This window comes from Rutidosis leptorrhynchoides, unplaced genomic scaffold (assembly GCF_046630445.1).
Source record: "Rutidosis leptorrhynchoides isolate AG116_Rl617_1_P2 unplaced genomic scaffold, CSIRO_AGI_Rlap_v1 contig160, whole genome shotgun sequence".
Classification (NCBI taxonomy): Eukaryota; Viridiplantae; Streptophyta; class Magnoliopsida; order Asterales; family Asteraceae; genus Rutidosis; species Rutidosis leptorrhynchoides.
The window spans coordinates 38,553-57,475 of record NW_027266410.1 but is presented as its reverse complement, the minus strand read 5'-3'; the positions used below and the strand labels follow the sequence as shown (position 1 = coordinate 57,475).

Below are 18,923 nucleotides of genomic sequence, written 5' to 3'. Positions count from 1 at the left end.
GAGGAATGGATTTACAATGAAATTATACAAAGAGGAGTCGAGTGAACTTGTTCAAGATCGAACATTCTTTTGTAGGTGGAAGTGTGTACGGATGTTAAAAATTCAACAATATGACTTAGAAAAACAAGTTTTCTTTTTTTCATTTGGGATAGTTAAAAATGCCAAGTTACCTTTAAAGCTATTTTTAGATATGATGCATGTGCCAAGAATCAGTAAAGCGAAGTAGGGAAACTAAGCCATTCTTTGAAAGTTGGATGCCGCCCTCTTTTAATGAAGGTCATCAAATGGTCGGTCTCACAATAAACGTTGGAATAAATTTTTAACTGAATGACTGAAATTAAAACAACCATTTTCTCAAGGATTTGATGCTTACCTGGAAGATTGTAATTTGTAACTGGAGATAGTTTCATTCTGTACTATTCTGACAAGTAACTGATCTGGGAATTTCAGCTCATCCATCTCCCAGTCAAACCTCACACAGAAAACATACAAACAATTCAATATCTACTATCTCAAAGCATTCCACCATGTATTGAGAATGGAATTCAATCAACACGACGAGGACCAAATATAATACAAACAGTAAAACCTATATATTATATATATATATATTTATATATTATATTTTTTATTTCTGTACTGGAGTGTAGAACAATAAACATGATGAAGAACAATAATTGTGTAAATCAAACAAAAAAAAAAACTAAAGTGAAAAGATATTTACAAAACTTTCGGTAGCGTATTTTCAAACCTTGACGTGGAAGTGAAATCTTTCCTTCAATGCTTCTAAAAGAAGGTGGTAGACAAGACTAAAAAAAAGTACATTTTTAGCTAACAGCCCAACTGTATTCCAAAGAAGGAAAGCAATGTTGCAATTCAGGTCCACCAACCATTCAGTAAACCTAAATTTCAATAGCAATCAGAGAATATATAAAAACTGGACTTCTCCCTCAATAGCAGAGAAGAAAGAAATCTATTCTTCCTCCCATATCAACGCCTCTTGCTCAAATGAGTATTCCACAATCCAGAATTACAGTACTCGGAGAAAAAAGGAGTCCGTGACTGCTATAACGGCGTGGGATACTCATTTATGCAATACGCTTTGCATGGGAGGAACTTCAAAAGCCGCAAATAAACATTGGAGAGGTATGTAAATCTCCTAAAGGCTTTTTGTACAATTTGCATAAGCAAACAAGTAAAATCTTACTGAGGGATTAAAATTTTAAATCATACGAGGTAACGGTGGGTAATCGATATATTATATATTCATAGCTGGTACAGAATGAAATTATAACTCATTACATGGTTCTTAAACAAATTTGCAGCTTGATTCTACATTTCACTTGGAGTTATGGATTGACCTTCTCCATAGTCCAAGACTTCTCTCCATTGGCGCTAAGCCTGGTTGTAAAGGTCAGCCTCTGGTTATTCCTCAAATTCAAGTAACAACCTGTGATTGAAGATGAATCAATGAGTACTTCGGCAAAAAAATTGTGAAACAAAGATATGTTTCTTCTTTTGATTTGCATTGAAAATGTATAAAAGAGCACAGAATCTATGATACCTCATCAGGAACAAGAACCAGCAGACAGAATGCACTGATTGGGCCTGTGGAAGGATCTAGAGAAAGATTCTGGGTCGTTTGTTCACTTAGATCAGGAAGACCTGGAGTAGGACCTAAGTATTGCAATCTGGATTTCAGCGAGCTAGCAAACCAGGAATTCTCTCTTTGCTGCAAGATGATGGAAATGGACTTTGTAAATACAAAGCATAGAAAGGTAAGGAAAAAATTGTTTTCATATTTCAAAATTTATGCTTCTAAAGCAACATTCTCCCTCGAATGTCATATTTGCAAATTAAGAATTAAAGTTTAACATGATAATGAGAGATCTGGAGTGGGGACTTTGTGTTATATTTTAAAAGACAGTACGTAGTTGTTTCCCCCAATCTTTAAGGATACAAGGTAGTTACATCAGAAAAAACACTGCTTGAACAAGGGAAAAGCCAATTTTCTCAAGCTTTGTCCACAAAAGCTATCAATCCGAGCAGAAAAGAAAAGAATGTCTTTCTGCAGACAATAAGACCGAATGTGGTCTGAACGAGACTTTTATGGTCGTGGATCTTGATCAGATAGTTGTCGAAAAAGAATCTACTTAAGGAAGAGTATTCAAATCGACAGTGAAACTAGAGTAGTGGGATTTAATAATTGTACATAAAAATGCTGATATCCGCAAAGAAGCTGGTTGAGCATAGAAGACAGAGTTGAACTATAAGTTTCAGGCTAAGCATGATACTGCATTTTCGATTATAAAATAGTAACGTTTGCATACAGAATATATAATCGAAGAAAGTGCAATGATTTCTTAAATATGCTCTAAGTTGCATGGTTTAATTTAAGTTATTCACCTGCAGCTTCAAGGGATCAGGATTTAAGCCATCAATAACATAGACTCTTCCGTTAATCCGGAATTGCTCCCAAGAATCCGTGAAGTACCAACAAATCTAAATAAACAAAAAATTAGCTCTCAAGTTCTAGTACTTGCTCCACAGCTGAATGAGAATCCAGCAACAAAAGAAAACAAAAAATGAAACACAACGTTAACCTCAAAATTTAATTACCTCAGCAAATGGGTTGTTTTTCAGCTCATCCACCTGAAAATAAGTTCAACAATAAACCAAAAGCAGTATTTGGGGGATAACAAAATCGTCAAAACTGTCAATCATATCATAGATTCATAGTATAATATAAAAATCACACCTTTCGACTTCGATTGTCCGTATTAATTTGAATTTTATCTGTATGCTCTTCAAATCCCCTGCAAAACCCCATTAACAAACTTCACAAACTAAACACGATAACATAAACAAGAAGACGCACAGAAGGATTTCAGGAATTTTACCTGAAAACTACAGTTCGATTAGAAGGTCTACCATTGGACCCCATTGTTGCCTGAAAACCCAACACGAACAAATCAATAACAATCAAATTTAAGAATTAAAGAAAAATTAGTTCATAAGATAAGAGAGAGTGAATTTAGAGACGAGCTGAAGGAAAGATGAATGCTTGAGGGTGGAGTTTGACTCCAATGCGTTGAGAAGAAGCTGTTTCCATGGCCCAGTCACTGTCCCATTACCGGACGACCAACGCTGCAAATAAAATCTTTCAACTACTTTCGGGAAAGCAACTAACAGCTTTGCAATTCAAGTATTTCTAAACAGGCTCAGATATGTACATGTTGCTCCCTAAGTATATCCAAATTATACATTATACCCCTTATAGTTTAATGAAGTACCAAACGCTTACCTAAAATATTAGTACCAAATTACGTATAAAATGGGGCCCATTAGATTAGTCCACTGCTGGCTACTAAAGACTCCGCTCGTTACTTTTCTACTGACCCGATATACAACCATTAAAAGCCCAAAGGCCTCAACTTGGATCTCTCTCTCTCTCTGATTTTAAAATTTATATTGTGAAATGATATGATTGCCCATCCAATAGTCACGTGAGTCTTTCACCCACAAAATATAATAGCCACGTGACGTGAGTTTCTTGATATTTGAATATACTCCCGTAATAAATTAAAGAAAAGAAAAGAAAAATTAAAATATGGGACATGCATCACGTACGTTTCGAACCCGGATACCGATGAAGAGCCACGTGATTTTTTTCTTTTAATTTGTAAGACGGCTGATTATTACTCACTGTCTTATTATACATTATGTTTTATATCTATAGACTTATCTAAATATAAATATGGGAAAATTCCAATTTTATATTAATAACCAGAAAAATATTTCTTTTAGATGAAAGTAAAGAAATATATTCTTTTTAGTTCATTCCGTTAAATAATTATACTCTTCTGTCGTTGACAATCGTCACATGACATCAATTTTAGTTAAACTTAATTACGTGATAAAATAATCTAATTACATGACATCTTAATCCATTTACATAGTGACACGTGTCTTATGATATGTATAAACAAATTCGAGTGGCCTATTATATGCCACTTCATGCTACATCATTAGATATGAAAAAAGATCGGTTCACTCCAGTTCATGGTCGAATCGATTTGGTCCTGTTCAAGTTCCAACCGATTCGGTCTGGTTCAATTTTTTTTTAAATTAATATTTTATATGTTTTTATTTTTTTTTTACAAATTATAAATATTTATTAAATAATTTTTTTTAAAAAATTCATGTTTATTTTAAACATAATTAAAATTAAAAATTCAAATAATTTTACAGTTTTAAATTTTAATTAAAATTAATTTTAAATTAAGTAGAAATAAAAAATATTAAAATTACTATCTTCATATTAATAATTTTAAATTTGATAAAATTAATTTTAAAATAATTAAAAAATAAAAATGATTATTTTAATATTACTCTTGAGAGAAATGTTATTCCATCTAACGCGTTTTTTTTCCAACTATTTTACCCTTTAAAGTTCCATCCAACCTTGAGATCTCTTTTTACACTTCACGAATAATGTCAAAGACGTGAATTAATACGTAAAAACAAACGTTTGTTTTTCGTTTTTACATGACCACCTCGTCTAAATTTACAATAAAAACATAAATGGTAAAAACACACATAAATGATAAAAACAAAGTAATTAAAAATGTTTCTACACGCATAAATGAGTGCCATTAGGAATCTTTTAGACTCCACAAGCTGCATAGACTAGAAGCCTTGACTTGATATTCATGTGGTGAAAACCCCTGCTTACATGTACTAAGAAATGGTTTCCGGTCGATATCGCCCATTCTTTTATCTCAATAATGTTCCTGTCTCCGAACAAATCTTTCATACCCTGAATGACCACAAGATCCTCTTTGGTAATTCACTGTCCACATTTATGAGAAAGCCTGAACAACTAACTAGCTGCAAACTTAGCTTTAATTATCTATAGGTTTAATAGCCTGATTTAGGGTATTTGCAGAGCCAAACAACTAACTATTCTATTTATTAGAAGTAGCTTTCAATTGTTAAGTGAGCAAATGCATTTTATATTAGGTCTTGAACCTTTGATGTAAATGAACCCATGTATTTAAGTGTCAAATATTGATTGCTGGCATTTTATAAATGTCTAAAGCAACTAAGATGAAATTGTAACAAGATCAATAGGTTAGCAAAATAAATGCATAGATAAAAGAAGAAAGAAGAATACCTCTAAGTAGTTCTTTTCCAATTTTTTGTATCTCATCGTTGTATTCTCGCTTTTTGACCATCAGGGCAGTGTTCATGTCCTTTGAGTCTACAATCACGATCAAACATTTCTTTCAATCAGATTCTTTTCTTCAACTCTTCTTTTTTTTAGAACTATCGATTTCCATTGAACTTGAAGTAGAACCTGAAATTAAAAAAACATTCAATTTCTTCTTACCATTCTCACATTCTCAAACTATTCTTGCATCCTTAAAAATTCAGGCTTTCGAACCATTGTTACCTTACCATATTTCTTTTTCACTAATGTGAAGTAAATGGCATTTCACACTGGAATAAATACCTTTGAAAGTCAAATTACAAAGAATTGCATTTAATTTCAGTAGTACCGACCTTTTTCATTAACATATTTTTCCAATTTCGTCATATATTTCTACACTAATGCTATCGAATCATTTTCAACTATATTATCATTATCATATGAAGTAGGAACATTTCCAGACTCAGTACCACTACCATAATTACCATGGGAATTAGAGGAATCTATTACAAACACTTACAAATAATAAGAAGAGGCAAGAGGAGATACATTGATTTGTTGCTCTAAAAGTGAAATCAACAAAAGTTGGAGGGAGAAAAGAGTGGCAGCCGGAGATTGGTTGGAAGCGGACGAGCGCCAGCGAGAGTTGGAGTCGGAGCGTCGATGGCTTGAGGAGGCAGAGGAGTGGTGGCGATGTATAGGGAGATCGTGATTATGAAGCCAATTTGTATTGTTGTGTTGGCGTGAAAAATTAGGGTCTTTAAAACCCTCTTTTTTTAACCCGCTTTTAAGCTTTGACTGTCCCCAAACAGTCCTCCAAATGTCTCGACAATCGTCTAGAAACCGTATCAAAGCTTTTCGGAGACGTTTTGCTTTTTCATGACCTCTTTGGGCGTCCCCATGGCATCCCTGAGGCCAGCACATCTCCAAAACAGGGGGTGACTGCCTAGAGAAGTCCCGGTGCATCATAGGTCAAAAGTGTCTGCCCGATTAAAAAGCTAATCAGAGAGGCAACACGTGCATTAGAGGTGTTAGATGATTAATTATGTTAGGCTCTAAGGGTAAAATTAATGTATTTTCACTCTCACTAACTTGTAAAAAAAAACGAAATTAAGTTCTAAAAAAGTAGTTTGTATAATATATATGCAATTGGAAGAATCAACTTATTTTTACAACAACAACTTATTTTTACAACAACTCCGGAGAAACTTGTGGAATCTTATATATAATGGAGAGATTTTTTTCAATGTTAAATTTATTTCAATTGTAAATTTAATTAAGAATTGAATTGAAAATTTTATTATCAAATCAACATTCGATACATGGCGTTTTATTAACGAATAGTAATTTGACACATATATTTTAGAACTTTGAGTTTAATTAGGTTTCCAGTTATAATTTTAAGTCAATGATATTATTTATTTTTTATTCTAATTAGGAAATCAAAATACAATAAAACATAATGATTTCTAATAAAATTCTACCAATTATTTTTCTTAATATAATAATTTTATTCCTAATCAATTTCCTATTTATTATTTAAAAAATTATTCTAATAAAATAATAATACACTATATTTTTTTCTACTTTTCTTATTAATTTTTTTTCCTAATTAAAATTCATTATATTATTATTTTATATTCCTCATTAAAACGGACATATCTTATTTTTTCTATTTAAATGGACATATTATTAAAAAAATTATTCCTAATCAAATTATAATATGTATTATTTTTCTAATTTTTTTTATTAAACTATTATTCCTAATAAAATTCCGCTATAAATTTTTTCTTATTCTTAATTAAACGGACATATCTTATTTTTCAAACAATTAATAGTTATTCGTAATTATAATTCATTCTATTATTTTTTCCTATTCCTAATTAAAAAAGATATATCTTCTTTTTTTCTATTCAAACAGGCATATTATTAAAAATATCAATCCTAATCAAAATATAATATATATTATTTTTTCTAATTTTTTATTAAACTATTATTTCTAATAAAAATACGCTATATTTTTTTCCTATTCTTAATTAAAATGGACATGTCTTATTTTTCAAATAATAGGAAGAACTAAATTGATTAGATGTAATTATAAATTTTATTGTGAAATCAAAATCTTGATATGTAACTTTTACTTTTTGCTATGTTTATTATTTTTGAAAAAAAAAATTTAATTCTAGGACAGTAGATTTTGAAATAATATAAAAATAATTATAATTGATATAGAGTTAAAATAATTATCTTTTATATAATATTTGACATAGATGATAGCAAGACTTTTAATTTTAAATTTATTCCAATTGCAAATTCAATTACAAATTTTTATTATCAAATCAACATCCGACACATGGCATTTTATTGATAAATAGTAATTTGACACATATATTTTAGAACTTTGAGTTTAATTAGGTTTTAAGTTACAAATTTTAAGTAAATGATATTTTTTTTCCTATTCTAATTAGGAAATCAAAACACAATAAAAACACATTCCTAATAAAATTATAATACACTATCTTTTTTTCTAATTTCTTATTTAAAAATTTTTTCTAATTAAATCCATTATATTTTTTTCCCTATTCCTAATTAAAACGGACTCATCTTCTTTTTTCTTATTCAAACGGGCATATTATTTAAAAATTATTTCTATCAAATTAAAAGATATATTATTTTTTCAATTTCTTTTATTAAACTATTATTCCTGATAAAAATCTATTGTATTTTTTTCCTATTCCTAATTAAAACGGGCATATCTTATTTTTTCAAACAATAGTAATTAAATTGATTAGATGCAATTATAAATTTTATTATGAAATCAAATCTTGATATGTGTCTTTTATTTTTTGTTATGTTTATTATTTTTGAAAACAAAATAAATTTTTTAATCCTAATAGCATCGTAGATTTTGAAATAAATCAAAAATAGTTATAATTGATATAAAATTAAAATAATTCCTTTTTGATATGATATTTGTTGTTTATTAAATAATTTTTAATATAAATATTTATTATATAATTTTTTATGATATATTTAAATTATTAATTTTTAAAAATATGGATTTCCGTCCACGGACGGACGACCCATTGACTTGTAAGCATAAATTTAGGGAGTTTTTTTTTTTTTTGCACTTTACTCTATTTTTGTTCCTTCTGAATTGGAAAGTTAAGTTGATAATAAGGGTGAATTGACGAAATTAAAATATTAATTCCAATCATCTCAAAATTTATGTCATTCTTCTTACTAATTAAACGGTACAATTAACTGAGATTGGATGGATACGGACAGTACAGTTTAGCATTAAGATTGCCATTGATATCCGTAGAAAATGGAATTTAATGATGAAGTTCATGATAAATAACTAGCTATTACTAATAGCATCAAGTACTTGGCCCCAGTTCAAAATTATATATATGAAAGTCTAGAATATAATGCACCGCATAAATATATATGTATTACTTTCAACCATGCATGGTATATGTACCTCCCTATTTTAAGAGTCGGTTGAATCACGATCAGTTACATGGTAAAATTATGAGCAACTTTTAAGTACCATAATTAAAAGGAAATGCCCACCAGGATATGATCGACTGGCTGTTAGCTCAACTATTAGATAAAAAGACGACCGTCTAGAGTATTAATTTTTCAACGAATTATATATATATTGATTAAGTTCCAAAATAAAATAAAAATATAATAATTTTATTTAAAATTTAAATAAAAGCCTTTTTTTTTTTAATTCTATGTAAAGGTCTCAAATATACAAGTTCATAACAAAATCTTAAATATAAAATTTATATTAAATTAAATCATCTCAATATTATATAGAAAATTCTTCATTTTCTACTTTCTATTTTCATTTTGCTAACAATACATTCACCCATTTTTTAAAGTGTGAATGTGTTCATTCTATGTCTCGAATATACTCGTTTTATTCTAGACATTCTTAAAAAAATATGTAAATTTTTACAATTTTTATAAAATTAAACATACATTTTTTAAGGATATTTATACTCTACGATTTTAATTATTTTAGGAACTATTGTTTTTACTTTTTATCCATATATTTTGTCTTTGTCAATATATATATATATATAGCTAAAAGTAAAGCAAAATGATTAAATGAAGGAAGGTTAGTGTTTATTGATCTGCCAAGTGCCAACCTATGGACTATTTTCACTCCCAACAAAAGAAAACTTGCAAAATAAGAAACTGGAAGTCTTCAACATCGTCAATAATCAAGCCAGAGCTGGTAAAACTTAAATGATTTTTCATTAGGAGCAATACTAGTAAGTCGTGAATTCTCTTAAAAGGATAAGAATCATTTTATTTGGAATTGAAACGTGAATCAATGTTTAAATGATTTTGTAGTCAGTATATATCATATTGTAGAAATAGTTAATAAACGACGACGTACGTATTATATTTTCACATGATTAACTGCTCTAGTGTAAAGTCAAAGCACGTGAGGAGCGGTGAAAGCATGTACAAGTATATTCTATGGCACTATGGCCATGCATAAGTATGTTCAAATCTGAGATGGTTATGCTACATTTTTAATGAGCGAGAATGTTAGATATACAGAGAAGGGTTGTTGAGTTACGTGCATTAAAAAGGAAAACAAGTTTAATTTATCACCAAGATATTATAAATGGCATTTTCCATTATTAATTATTACTATGGCAAGTTGCAAGTATCAATACCAGCTCTCATAAAAAAGAGAAATAAATAAAATTATATAGTAACTACTATGTTAATTAATTATATAAACTAACAAGTCACGTAAAAATAATTCCTAAGTTCTTTTATAAAAGGGAAGAAAATCTCGATATTGTGGTTTGCTAGTGAGGGAATGAAAATTTCTTCATAGCCTCTCCCTCGATCATACGTAGAGAGAGAGAGAGATTTGATCAGATGGGGAGAGCTCCATGTTGCTCAAAGGTGGGGTTGCATAGAGGGCCATGGACTCCTAGAGAAGACACATTGCTGACAAAATATATTCAAACTCACGGTGAAGGCCATTGGAGATCCTTGCCTAAGAAAGCTGGTAATTAACAACGTCCTCTTCTTAATTATATATGATCATGCAAATTCATAATGCATTTTCCCACGTCTAAATTGCATTACCTTTGATTATTTAAATTTATTTGGAGCGTATATAGATAGTCTCTTTTCTTTAAAAGTTAATTTGTTCAAATAAATGAAGACGTACTATTGTCAGAACAAATTTTTGATATATAGAGGTGGATCACATATTTGAAAGAAAGTGTTTCAGAAAATTATATCAGAACAAAGTCTATTATTATTATTATTATTATTATTTTTTGATAGCAAAAATTTAATACAAAGATGTTTCGCCTATCATATGAGATGGAAATACTAAGGCTAACGTTACACAATATTACTATCATCCAAATAGCAAATTTCACGTTTAAGCTATCAATTCTAGAAGTTAATTACAGGTCGTTTAGTTTCATTCAACTAGCAGAAATAACTTATGAACAAAAAAAAAAAAAAATTATTCACAAGAGAGTCGATCGAAGAAAGTACAACCGAACTTTTTTCACTCGTAATTGAACAAATTAATTGTAGATGAGAAAGAGAACCTACTCGAAAACTTTTATCAGTAGTAATCGAAGTTGAGCATGAATATTGTCATATGATAATGATATGTGCTTGGCCTTTTCTTTCTTAAAATAATTAATTGTTTTTTTTTTAAAAATATATAAGAAAATAAATATTGTTAGTGTGTTGACATCGATATATAAAAAAATATATAAAGAAACCCATCTAAAAATGATGAAAAAACATCATTTTAAGTAGTATGTTGACATCGATATCACTCACACTCATGTACGCGGTCATTTAATGCTCTACAGAGGAAGCAGTAAAATAATGTTGGAAACAAATTATCAATACTTATACTTATAAGAGAAGATAAAATTTTGGTACCTAACTACGTACGTATACCCAAAAAAAAGTATCTATATGCGTGAAAAATTAAAACCTTCGGTCCTTCGGTCCTTCACAAGTTTTACGAGTAATGATTCTGTTTAATCAAACAAACTAGGATAAATAAAGGAACGTCCTAAACCTTTTTGAAACAATAGTAGATAATTACATAATCATCATGAGATAATGATATTTTGAACTTTTTGGTTAACTATTTCCGTTTGAATTAGTAAGTGTATACATATTTTCTTTATAAGCAGCAGCATTGACACAAAATTGCACACATTCGAATTGTGACGGTTTTCACACAGGACTTCTAAGGTGTGGGAAAAGTTGCCGACTCCGATGGATGAATTATCTAAGACCAGACATTAAGAGAGGCAACATTACTCCTGACGAAGACGACCTAATCATAAGACTACATTCTCTTCTAGGCAATCGATGGTCCTTAATCGCCGGCAGACTTCCGGGTCGAACCGATAACGAGATAAAGAATTACTGGAACACCCATTTAAGCAAAAGACTCCTAAGCGAAGGAACCGATCCTAATACCCACAAAAAATTATCCGAACCGATCGTTCATAAAAATCCAAGAAAATTAAAAAACCTAGGGCTACCACCACTTCTAAGAATAACAAAAAAGTCAAGGGCAAAACCAAAAACGTCGACCCTGAAGAAAAAGTCAAAGTTTATCTCCCGAAACCCGTTAGACTAAATTCTTGTTTATCAATGCCGAGAAACGACAGTTTCGAGTCGAATACGATTAACAGTACGATCTCTTCGAGTAATGGGAGCAGAGATGAAGTTGACGACGAGGAAGGATTGGCTGCAGCAGTGTGTAATATTAATCAAGAATGTGACAATGGGATTGAATTTCTCGTATCTGATCATCATCATGGTAGTATTAATCGAATGGACGGCTCAGATTTCGAGTGCCAATCTTATTTGCCAGATAGTAATAACAATCTAGAGAAGCTGTATGAAGAGTATTTTCAGTTGTTGAAGACGACAAGCGTGGATGATCAAGTACAGCTAGATTCGTTCGCCGAGTCGTTAATTGTGGATCTGATTTGATTCGATCTGATCATTTTGATCGATCCTATAATAAATTTGTAGGGTCATTAATATATATATGTCAATTATTTAAGATATGGTTTAAGTTATGATTAATTTCTCGTCTCTCTGATCATGTAATATTATTGTTTGAACACTAGGATGTCACATGTGTACCTTAAAGCCAACTCTGTGTAGGGAATTTCAGTTTGGCAATATGGCGTAAGCAATAAAAGTTTGTGATGTTGGTATATTTGGGTACATTAATTATACATATGATCATGCAAATTTGCAATAGTTTGTCTGCACAAATATTTGATCTGGCGTATCTACATATTGGACTTTATGAAATTCGGGACCATTAAGTTTGGTTAATTAAAATATTTCCAAGGACCACTAAACAAAATACGATAATTGGCTAATTATTTAAAAAAAAAACACTATAATTGGCTTTTGTGTTTGGCCAATGTGGTCATTTGTGACGCCACATGTACATACATCATAATATTTGGAAAAGATAAAAAACTATGCCATTAACGCATTTTTTTTTCCTTTGAGAAAGTTTGTAATCAATTACGTTTTGGTTTGACTGTAGTTTGGCAGAATCTGTTGGAACTAACAGTAAGGAAGACAGATCCATGAAATTAATCCAGCAAAAATACAATTATAGAACTAACAAAATCAATGGTTTTGAATTGATCTAAAGGCTCAAAACTAATGTAATAAACGGATTCTAACTAGTTTTGATCCTAAAAAACTGATTTAAATGAAAAACATATTTGATTTTTTCAATACTGTAATAAAAGCTAAAAACAAGAAAATTGGAGCTTTTGATTTTTTATTGTGTATTTGGACTCTAAAATTTCTGATTACAAAAAAGAGTTTATATAATATTTAATAAAATCCTACTAACTTGTAAGAAAATCTCGTTGTTATTTCCTATTTTATAAAAAAAAATAGAAAAATAAAAACATGAAAGAGACATTTATGCTAGCTGCCAAATTGTAAAACTGTCCATATTTGCCTTGCTCACCATTTTTTCTTTTTTATTTTTCAGATGAAATGGTAACAAGTAGAAATCTACAGTAGAAACTTCCTCCAATTCAGAATTTACACATAAGATCAACGCAAGCCTTTATAGTTGACTTTGAAGTTGACTTTCGATTCGGCCATTGAAACGAGTAGCTACCATTGCAGAAACCTCCACCACACTACTTTAAATGAAACTACATTCACACTTTTCTTCAACTTGAACTGAAACTAAAAATCACTACTTGACTTGTTTGAAAATTAACTGATATTGGCCTCTTCAATAGCAAATCTCATTCTCCATGGCTGAAATCTTGCATATACCTTCATCACAACTTCATAAGACATATTGTGATTGATCTGAAATAAAACGGACAAGAAATCTCCACTCTACAGAAAACCCCAATTTTGGTAGTCACATAAGGCCAGTCGATAACTTCAGCAGCAAGTTTATTCTAGAGTACTTAATCGATAAAATTGATTCAACCAAACAACTCAGAACAACATTTTCAAGCTAAATGGAGCTTTGAATTGCATTAATCCATCGAGAATTGAGAGAGAAAGAGAATACCTTGTAGAGCTTCATTAAAACCTTCATTTAAAGCCTGAATCAATTCTGCTCAATGCTGTGATGCATAGTTTTGCTTCCAAATCCTTGTAGAGCTTCATCTTCATGACACAATTTCCAGCTTGAATGGCTAAAATAAATTCCTCTCTTCCATTTTCTTTCTTCTTCAAGCTCAACTTCATCTTTGATTTTCTTCCTAACTTCACTTTCAAGCAAATTAAGTTTTCAATAATCTTTATCATATCAAGTTTCCTGAAACAATCTAGACCAACAGCTCCTCCTTCGTTGAAGGAAGCTTGATTGATAAAGATTATTTCTGAATAACCAACATTTAATTCCATCATTATTTCAAGATCAAGATATCTTGCATTCATCACTTGCTTCCTTAAAATAACCTTGTCATTCACCACTATTGCTGAATTTTGAAAATAAGCATTCCCAACAGCTCCTTTATTTTTAGAATTCAGCAATATAAGCAAACACCAATCGCCAATTCCTTCTTTCACATATACTCCTCCTTGATCATACAAGATTGCATTCATCATATTTCTATCACACAATCCATGAGCTACAGAATCAACAATCAACTTTGCTTCCTTCCTGGCAATCATGTATCCAAACCTTTCATCACTTTCACCAAAAAAAGCATCAAACTGATTATTCCCAGAGACACGAAGTTCCATAATCAATTTTCTCAAGTAGAGACTCACTTCTAGCATTAATGAGATATACATCAATCTGAGTAAAGTCACTTTTATTCATTATCCATCCATTTGCTTCCTTGATCACATATTCATCACTTTTATAAGCAACAAGAGTATTCTTCTCTTTGTATTTTTCAAAACAGAGCCATTCATCATGCAATTTTACAATAGAATCTCCACGATCATCTTTCTTGTTGCTGCAAACTGCTGGGTACTTCACCTGTGGTCACGGTATCTGCTGACACAGGTCTGGAGCAGTTTCGTTTAGTTGGCAGTTTTCGTCAACCTCATTGATTTCATCAGATATGATCCGATCCTCATATCAGTCCGATTGGGAAACTAGTTATATGGTAAATCTCGGTTGATTCGATTCAGCTTCTTGAAGATATGATTTGATTTGAAGCTTTATTATGTTTCCATGTTAAGAAAGGAAACTCTACACTAAAAGAGAAGTCAACCATATAGAAGATTTGCCGGTTTAATTTGATCCCAATTTCAGTGGGATCTTGTGAAGGTGATTGTCGTATTAATGCTGAAGATTTTGTTCTGTTTTGGTTCGGCCTGAAGACTATATAAAGAAGACGAAGAGAACAAATCAAATAGCACTTTTTCACCTTCTTCCTTGTACTTAAACGAGAGCACTTCCTAACTTTGAGAGTTGTTATCACAGTGCAGTGTGTTGTAATACTTGTAATCTGAAAGAGGGTTGCAAGAAGCCCTTGCCCGTATTGGTAAGGCACATCGTGTAAGTCCTAGACTGTGAGAGTGTAGGCAGTGTGAGGTAAGAACAAAGAGTACACTTAGTAAAATAGGAAGTAGGTTATATATGAGCGAGTTGTAACCCGAGTACTGTCCTGTTGTTACAAAGATAGTGGAATCCTGTTTTACCTCTGGGCTAGGCCCCGCAGATGTAGGGAAACCGAACTGCGTAAACATATCGTGTGTGCCTTTTATTTTCTGCACTGTGTTTTATATTGCTGTGTTAACAGGCTCCTGTGAGCGTACTTATTGTTTTAACCTGTGATTACAGTCAGTATCACCTTCAAGTGGTATCAGAGCAGGCTCGGAGAAATTATCTCGAGAAAAGATCTTGTAGATACTGACTATGGAAGATAAGATAGAAGAAGGTGGCTCAACCACACGGCCTCCGTTGTTAACAGATATTAACTATGACTACTGGAAAGTCAGGATGAAGTGGTACCTAAAGAGTCAAGATGAGGCAATCTGGCGTGCCACACAGGTACACACAGGTACGGTGGACACCACCCACTGCGATCACAGATGATAAAGAAACAGTAAAACATGAAGATCAGTGGAATGCTGCTGAAATAGCTCTCTGCACAGCAAACAGTAAAGCCATAAGTATCATTCAATGTGCACTTCGTCCTAGTGTGTACAAGATTATCCAAAATCTTGAAACTGCAAAAGAAGCATGGGATGCTCTCCAGCTCACCTACGAAGGATCCCGCTCAGTGAGGCAATCCAAACTGCACATCATCTCTAACAGGTTTGAATCTCTTACTATGAAAGATGATGAATCTATTGCTGAATTTGAAAAGAATATTCGATACATAGCTAATGAATCCTCTGCTCTTGGCGAGGTAATTCCTGAGTCGAAGCTGGTAAGAAAAGTGATGATCTCACTTCCCGAAAAATTCAACTCGAAGATAGATGCAATCAGCGAGTCTACTGAATTTGAGAAGCTGGGCTTTGATGATCTAATGGGTAAACTCAGAACCCATGAAATGATGATGGACATGCGTAACAGAGACAAGCCTAAGGCAAAATCCGTGGCTTTCAAATCAGGTGTGGACACAATACCTGCACACACAGAGGAAGAACAGTCGATTCACAAGCAAGTGGCTCTCCTGACTAAGAACATGGGAAGACTGTACAAGAAGTTCAACAAGACTAAATTCAGAGATTATTCCTCTCCAAGTCCACAGAAAAGTGATCGTAATTTTCAGACGAAAACAGAATCAGCAGGAAGGGGTTTGAGGTTTACACAGGGTGAATCAAGTGAAGCAAAGTCCAGACTCAAGAAAGAGAAGATCCAATGTCATGAGTGTCAGGGCTTTGGTCATATAGCTGCGAAATGTGCTAACACACTGGAAAAACAGAAAAAATCTTTTGTCTCTACGTGGAGTGACGAAGAACAGTCTGAAGACGTGTCTGACACAAGTGATAGTGAAAACGAGTTCCCTACATATAAAGCATTTACAGCTCATGTTACTGTGAACACAGGTTCTGATGCAGTGACTACAGGATCTGTCAGCACAGGCATTCCTGAAGCAGAAGATGATTCAGACAGTGACTCAGAAGAAGATATTCATGAAGCCTTCAAAAATCTTCTTGATCAAATGAGTGAATCTCTTCGAATCAATCATATCCTATCTGACGAAGTTGATCAATTAAAAGAAGAGCGGCAAGCTTTTGACAAGATAACTGAGAAATATGAAGAAGAAATTAAACAGCTGAAATCCAACTTGGCAGATTCAGAAAAGAAAGTAGAAGAAGCTAATAATGTTATTAAAAGGATCAACCAGGGAAAAGGGAAGCTCGACGAGATTCTGAACAAGGTTTCTCCAAAAAACAATGTCTTCGGAATCGGACATCAGACATCAAAGATAGGAGAAATTTCTGGACGCAAAAACAGAGCATCAAAACGTCGTATGATATGTCACTATTGTAACAAGCCAGGACACATTCGACCTTGGTGTTATAAACGTCAGAATGACATTCACAGGTTAATTGCCACTCTTCCGAATAGAGCACCTAGGAGAAAAATTGATATCGTGGATCATTCTCAACCTAAAATCTGGGTTCCAAAAGGAGAATTAAAAGGGCTCATGTGCAGATTTTCCTCCAAATACAAAAGTGACTGGTACTTTGACAGTGGCTGCTCACAGTATATGACAGGTGAAGAAGAACTGTTAAAAAATATTGTCTTCAAAAACCGGGAAAAGTCACTTATGGTGATGGAAGTTCAAACTCCATCATTGGAGAAGGATACCTGCTAGTGTCTTCAAAGTCCAAGATAAAAAATGTTCTACTTGTGGAAGGACTCAAACATAACCTGATTTGCATAGCACAAATATGTGATGAAGACTGTGAAGTTAGTTTCAGAAAACATGGCTGCAGGGTAATTAACGATAAAGGAGAAGTGGTCATGACAGGTTCTCGGCAAGCTGACAATACCTATGTCTTGAATGAAGATGTGAAATGTTTAAAGACAGGTGTGGACAATCTTCAAATATGGCATAAGAGACTTGGGCATGTAAGCTACAAAAAGTTAGCAGATCTGTCTAAAACTGGCTCTGTGAAAGGACTTCCTGTGCTCACACATAATCCTGACATCACCTGTGGAGACTGTCAACTGGGAAAGCAGACCAAAGGAAAGCATTCTAAAATTCCTGACATCACTACAGAAAGGCCTCTGCAATTGCTTCACATTGATCTGATGGGGCCCATGCAAACTCCAAGCCTCGGAGGTAAGTCATATGTGTTTGTGTGTTGATGATTTTTCAAGATATACTTGGGTAGACTTTCTCAAAGAAAAATCCGATGCCCCAAATGCTATTATTAAGTTGTGCACCAAGCTAAACAATGATAGACAGAACACGACGGGAACTATCTCCCGGATCAGGAGTGATCATGGACGAGAGTTCAAAAATGATGTCGTCACAGCTTTCTGTGAACACAGTGGTATTACACATGAATTTTCAGCACCCATTACACCTCAACAAAACGGTGTGGTGGAAAGAAAAAATCGAACCCTTACAGAGATGGCTCGGACCATGATTCATGCCAGGAATCTGAGCTATAAGCTGTGGGGAGAAGCAATGTCAACCGCCTGTTATATCATTAACAGAGTGAACCTGCGACCACACACCAACAGAACACCATATGAAATCTGGAAGCAGAAGAAGCCCTCAGTCAAGTACTTCCACCAATTCGGAAGCCCATGCTATGTACTAAAGGATAGAGAACCACGAAGAAAGCTTGATGCCAAAAGTGAAAGGAGAGTATTTGTTGGATATTCAGTAAACAGTATTGCTTATCGTATTTACTTTGAAAGAACAAATGCTATTACTGAATCAATCAATATTGTGTTTGATGATCAGCAGGAAAATACCGAAAACACAGAGGATCGTGAACCTGGAAGTGATCAACCTCAGACCAACGATAACACACCTAGTGTGGGAGCGGTGGAAACTGAGGGTGCAAACAGTGCTGAAAACGCACCTAGTGTGGAGGCAGCACCTGTGCGCACAGACACCAGGGACACGCAAGAAAACCCAGCTGCTGTCACAAACTCAAATGCGTACCCTTCAGTCCGTATTCAAAAGAATCACTCAGCTGACAACATCATTGGGAACATCTCAGAACGAACTACTCGGGGTGT

General features: G+C 32.8%; 1 protein-coding gene and 1 pseudogene across 1 annotated transcript; both read left to right on the top strand.

The window, feature by feature from the left end:
* Window positions 1-10,126: 10,126 nt before the first annotated feature.
* LOC139881464 (uncharacterized) lies at window positions 10,127-12,238 on the top strand (annotated as a pseudogene).
* A 3,494-nt stretch (window positions 12,239-15,732) lies between these two features.
* On the top strand, window positions 15,733-17,538 carry LOC139881463 (uncharacterized). Its single transcript, XM_071865935.1, has one exon. The coding sequence runs from the start codon at window positions 15,733-15,735 to the stop codon at window positions 17,536-17,538; it is 1,806 nt and encodes a 601-aa protein (XP_071722036.1).
* The last annotated feature ends 1,385 nt before the right edge of the window (window positions 17,539-18,923 follow it).

Bases quoted from the DNA above. Each gene is read 5' to 3' on its own strand.
- LOC139881463 (XM_071865935.1), top strand. From the start codon at position 15,733: ATGAGGCAATCTGGCGTGCCACACAGGTACACACAGGTACGGTGGACA.